The 6,109-nt window shown below is 38.0% G+C and overlaps 1 protein-coding gene across 1 annotated transcript in view; it reads left to right on the top strand.

Moving 5' to 3' along the window:
- The window catches only part of Ift80 (intraflagellar transport 80), a gene marked incomplete in the record, with an annotated part of 133,406 nt that overhangs the window by 19,704 nt on the left and 107,593 nt on the right, over positions 1-6,109 (top strand). The window contains 2 exon segments of the mRNA XM_008847287.3: positions 2,787-3,009; positions 5,355-5,465. Coding sequence (XP_008845509.1) covers positions 2,787-3,009; positions 5,355-5,465 — 334 coding nt within the window.

Genomic DNA, 6,109 nt, shown 5'->3' with positions numbered 1-6,109 from the left:
CCCGGTTAAAATATTTTATGTGTGTTGCCTACATGTAGGTAAGTGCACCTGTGTCATGCAATGCCCATGGAAGATAGAAGAGGCTGTTGGATCCCCTGGAACTGGAGTTACGGACAGCTGTTAGTTGCCATGTGGGTGCTGGGATTCGAACCCAGGTCATCTAAAAGAACAGTCAGTGGTCTTAACTGCTGAGCCATCTCTCGAGCTTAAATTGTTTTAATAATATATAAGATCATAGTTGCAGATATTCTCCAAAGTAAAATATTAGCTCTAAATTTTATTTTTAAATTATTTCTCTCTTCTCTCTTTCCTTCCTTTCTTCCCTCCTTCCCTCCTCTCTCTCTCTCTCTCTCTCTCTCTCTCTCTCTCTCTGTTTTTCTTTCTTTTATGTGTATAAATGTTTTTCCTGCATGTATATAAATGTACCTGGGTCATGCAATGCCCTTGGAGACCAGAAGTGGGTATCAGGTCCCCTGGAACTGGAGTCATAGATGGTTGTTAACCACCATGTAGGTGCTGGAAACAACCTGTGTTCTCTGCAAGAGCAGCCAGTGTTCTTAACCACTGAGCCAACTCCACTTTTAAATTATTATTGATGTTTTTCTTACTCCTCTTTTTTTTGTTTTTGCTTGTTTTATAACAGATTTATTTATTTTTGTTTTGTTTTTGTTTTTTGGGCCTTTTTAAGACAATATCTCCCTATAGCCCCAGCTGTCATGGAACTCACTATGTAGACCAGGCTGGCCTTGAACTCAGAGATCCACCTGCTTCTGCCTCCCAAGTGCTGGGATTAAAGGTGTGTGCCACCATGCCTGGCTATAACAGATTTATTTTAAAGGGCAAAACATTCAGTTTAAATACAAGACTGGGGCACTGGAGAAATGGCTCAGCCATTAAGAGCACTGGCTGCTTTTGCAGAGGATCAAGGTTCAGTTTCCTGCATCCACATAGCGGCTAATGCCCATCCTTAACTCCAGTTCCAAAGGAGCCGATGTCCTCTTCTGACCTCTGTGGTCATTGCAAGACATGGGTGCACTTACATACATGCAGTCAATACACTCATATACATAAAATAAAAATAATAAATAAAATATTAAAAATAAATACAAGTCCAACAGAGTTGTGGCCAGTCAGCAACGATACCACCATGTGTTCTCTCCGCCGATACTTGCCAGTGTCCTCTGTGTCGTCTCCAAGAGGAAAAAGGTTTTAATACTTTATTATATACATCCTTCTTATCTGCAATGTAATCTACAATTTCTTGTGGAAACCCTAACCCTAACTCCTCTCCACAGGTATCAGTTGCCAATAGTTCCTCAGCTAGGGTTGGGGTTTCTTCTCTACTTCCTCATGCCTATGCTGGGATTTTGTCTGGCTTGAGTTTATATGGGACTTGTGCATGTAGTCACATTGCTGTGAGTTCATCTAAGTAACAACCCAGTTGTCTGGAAAACTCTGTTTCCTTATGGTCATCTATCACCTCTGTCTTTTACAATCTTTCTGCCTCTCTTTTGCAATGATCCCTGAGCTTGGGAAGCAGAAATTTAATACAGATGTCCCCTGCATGTTGGCCTGTTATGGGTCTTTGTGTTAATCACTGTCTGCTTCATGAGGAAGCTTCTCTGATGAGAGTTGAGAGATGGCATAAATTGATGTATATAACAATAAGCCTTTAGGAATCAGTTTAATACTATGTCTATTTAGCAGAATAATAATAGTTTCTCTGCTGTTGGCTGTGGCCTGTTTAGCCACAGGTTCCTAGGCCTCCTATCAGTGTCAGGTATGTGCTCCATCTTGTGAAGCAGACCTTAAAGCCAATAAGAAAGTAGTTGGTTACTCCCATAACATTTGTGCCACTATTTACCAGTGGGCATATCTTGCCAGACCAGTTTTTGTTGTAGCTTACAGGATTCACAGGGAGTATGGGGAGGAATAGCTAATACTAAAGGCCTTTAGAAAAAGTCATATGTAAACCTTTCACTATAGATACTTCTTAAAGTATATACATATACAATATAAAAGGAAATTTAAAGGAATTACCTTATATTGGGGACATTGTCCCTACTAGATACCACAGGCTAGCAAAGAACTCAGTGCCAGGATGGAGTCCCTCTTTTGAAGATGTTGACCAGGGGTCCCATAGACCCTCAAACAATACTGTCCATTGCTCCTGCTGTTGGTTACCCACCAGAACTTGATGGTAAGATTACATTGCTGAAGACTACATACAAGAACTGTAATACAAACAAGGAGAAATAAGCTAATGCTGATTCAGAGCTTTATCTCTACTGGCTAGCTTTCATAGTGCTGGAAGGTACTGCGTGTGCAACCAGAAGAGAAAAGTAACCATCAACCTTCATTTCCATCCTTATAACTGTTGTGGTAGATGCTCAATTTACTTTACATGGAAAAATAATAAATTTACATTGTGAAACATACACTTAGGAGTTTGAAAACATTTGGCCTTTTTTCTTTTCATAATCTATATTTTGAATAATTAAAAGAATTTAAGACTTTTGGGACTGGAGAGATGCTCAGCAGTTAAGAGTTCTGGCTGCTCTTGAAGAGGCTGCTTTTGTAGAGGACCTAGGTTTGATTCCCAGCACCCACAAGGCGGCTTGCAACCATCCATTACTCCAGTTCTAGGTGATCCGACACCCTCTTCTGACCTCTGGGCATTGCACAGCATGGGTGCACTTAAATACATACAGGCAATATACTCATACACATAAAATAAAAATAGTAATAAAGATTTGTGTATTTTATCTCTCCTTAATGTAATATCACATCAAGAATTAGTAAGCTGTGTGGGTTGGACTACTGCTGAGGAACTGTATTCATGCAGTGATGACCACCAGATAGTGAAGTGGAACTTGTTAACCAGTGAAACAAGTCAAATAGTCAAGCTTCCTGATGACATCTACCCTATAGATATTCATTGGTTTCCAAAAAGTTTAGGCATAAAGAAGCAGACTCAGGCAGAAAGCTTTGTTCTCACAAGTTCTGATGGTAAGTTTTTAGTGAATGGTGTGTACAAATCTTTGTATTTAAAAGATAATATATTACTATGATTTGTGCTTTGAGTTGTGTTATTTGATATTGGTATACTAGCACCTGCTTGTCTTATTTTCTTATATGATCGTGATAAATTTTTTTTTTTTTTTTTTTTTGATCCTCTACAGGATCTCCCTGTAGTCCCAGCTGACCTGAACTCACTATGTAGACTAGGCTGGCCTTGAACTCACAGAGCGTACGCCACCACGCCTGGCTGATCTTGATAATTTTTAAGAATACAGGCCTTTTATTTGATTGAAAGTTTCTTAACTTTTATTTGTATGTTTCTTAATGATTTGATTCTGTTTACAAGTTTTTAGCAGGAATAATTAGAAGACTAGGAGACTCATGATGTTGATTAGACTCATTTCTGGTGATGTTAACTTTCCTTACCTGATAGTATGTGTTTGCTAAGTTAATTTACTGTTACATAAGTATTTTCTCTCTTTTAATAGGTTGTGAGAGAATATTTTGAGACTACATAAAAAATTCTGTTCCTTCTCAGACTTCCTCTTATCTCTTCGCTCTATTGATGATTCTTGGCTAGATCATTTATTACCAAAACGGTTGCCAAATGCTAGCTTTTCTATCTCTATAATCTTGTTCATATGAAATTGTTGGTGTCCTGCTGTAAGGAAACTTTCTGTCCTTTGTCCACTTCTTTTATTCTTTTAATGTCAGGCTGGCCTCATAGATGTTTATTTTATTTCACGAGTTTTTCTGTTACTGTCATTTCTTAATCTTGATTTTTTAAAATTCTCTGTTATTTGGCCAGTGAGAACTCCATTAGCGCAGCCAGCTACATTGTTTTTTTTTCTTTTCTGGTACTTGTACTCATCAGTTTTTAAGCACTTCCTTCCGTACTGGCACAAGATGTTCTAGGCTTATCTTGTAGTTTTCAGTCCTAGTTTCTAAATCAGCCATTTTCCGAAGAGGCTTGTTTTTGGATGCTCAGTGATATTTAAAAGTCAAGATATGGACATCATTAGCAGTGCTCATTCCAATGGGGTTTGTTTTCCTCTAGGCTCCCTCAGACAGAACTAAGAAATAGAAATATAAATGTATATTTAAAAATTCAGGATTACTGAGATAGCTTAGTGTGGGTGAAGGCACTTGCCGCCAAGCCTGATGACCCGAATTCAATCCTCAGGATCCACATTATGGAAGGAGAGAACTGACTGTTAAAAGTTGTCCTCTGACCTCCATATGTTCTCCATGACATGTGTGCCTCCCCCCCCATAAATATATAAATGTAACAAATTTAAATGCATGTCAGTAGCCATTTCTCTCTGTCTTTCTAAACCTTGAATTTATTCTGATAAGACCAATTCTAATACAACACCACAGGGTTAATTCTAATTTTTTCTTTTTCTAACTTGGAAATAACGGGGAGCTCTGGTTCTATTATTAATATATTTATCCATTTGTTTAATTTTATAATACAGTTTTCAGAATTAATAACTTACACTACTATAAAAATTAATCCGTTCAATATTTGTTTAATGTTGCTTTTCTCTGTTTTTGTCTTTCCCATCCTCCTTTAGCCTCCTCCCCATTCTACTCTCTATCTCCCTTCCCCTTTTCCTCCCTTCCCCTCTCCTCACCTCTCCTCTTCTTCACCTCCCTCTCTTTTCTTGTCCATCTCCCTCTTCCTCTCCATCTTCCCTCCCTTTCCCCCTCTCTTTTGACAGGACCTTACTATGTAGCCTATGCTGGCCTTGAACTCACTGAATAGCCCAAGGTGGCTTAGAACTGTCTGTCCTCCTGACTACCTCCCATGTGCTGATACTACGAACATATCTTGCTCATGGACATTTGTAATCTTTAAAAATGTGTTTCATACATTTTAAATATTTTTTTCATTTATAATTAATTCAGATTACTTCAAAAAATAGTATTAAATTATTTTTAATTTACTAAGACATTTTATTCCTTTGGGCTCAAATATCTTTTTTTTTCTTTTTTTTCCCCGGAGCTGAGGACTGAACTCAGGGCCTTGGCAAACGCTCTACCACTGAGCTAAATCCCCAACCCAGATATCTTTCTAATCTAAACCACCCATCTTTTTGCTTAGTAAATGAAATATACTATATATGTTTATCATGCCACTTGCTTCAAGTTTTCATAATTTTGTTTCTGTATCTTTTTCCAATGGATTTGTATGTTTTTTGAGATTGGGAATAATTACTATTTGCTCTTATGACCCTAGTGCCTAATAACTCCTGATTAATAGGAGCTCAACAAATATTAGAATATTGAATAAATTAATAAATAGATTTCTCACAAATAATTTCTTTTAGGAAAATTCCATCTAATTTCTAAGTTAGGAAGAGTGGAAAAAAGTGTAGAGGCCCACTGTGGAGCAGTGCTTGCAGGAAGGTGGAATTATGAGGGAACAGCATTAGTTACGGGTAAGTTATCAGCAAAATCACTCCCCTTCTTTTGCTGTGCTAGGCTGGGACTGAAACCTGGGCCTTTCACATGCTACACAAGTGACCTACCACTGAGGAGTATCCTCTAGCCCAAACATGAATTTTTCAGTGAATTTTTGGAGAAAATGCCTCAAATGAAATATTTTCATTTAGTCATAGTACGCTTCCTTGGCTAGGAGCAAATAATTGTCACAGGATCAATCTAGACAACTGTGTAATGGTGTTCAGAATGTCTTCTTTTTTCTATGTTGAGTTAGGTTATTTATTTATGTTTATGTATACATAAACATAATGTGTGCCATGTATGTACAGGTGCCCACAGAGACCAGAAGGCTTCCAATCCCTTGGAACTGGTGTTAACCACTGTTGTGAACCATTTGATAATAAGTGCTGGGAACTGAACCCAGATTCTCTGGAAGAGAAGCAAGCACTCTTAGCTCTCTGTCCAGCCTGAGACAAAGTTTTGACATGTAGTCCAGGCTGGCCTTATATTCACTTTGCAGCTCAGTCTGTCCTCTTATTGGCAATCATCCATCTTCAGCCCCCTGAATGTCAGGATTATAAGAATGCACCACAATGTTCAGTTTCTGCATATCAAAACTAACAATTTTTTTTTTTTTTTT

This window comes from Nannospalax galili, unplaced genomic scaffold (genome assembly GCF_000622305.1).
Source record: "Nannospalax galili isolate Female #2095 unplaced genomic scaffold, S.galili_v1.0 scaffold691, whole genome shotgun sequence".
NCBI classification, from domain to species: domain Eukaryota; kingdom Metazoa; phylum Chordata; class Mammalia; order Rodentia; family Spalacidae; genus Nannospalax; species Nannospalax galili.
The sequence above is the reverse complement of the archived record's forward strand: the minus strand, read 5'-3'. Positions and strand labels throughout refer to the sequence as shown.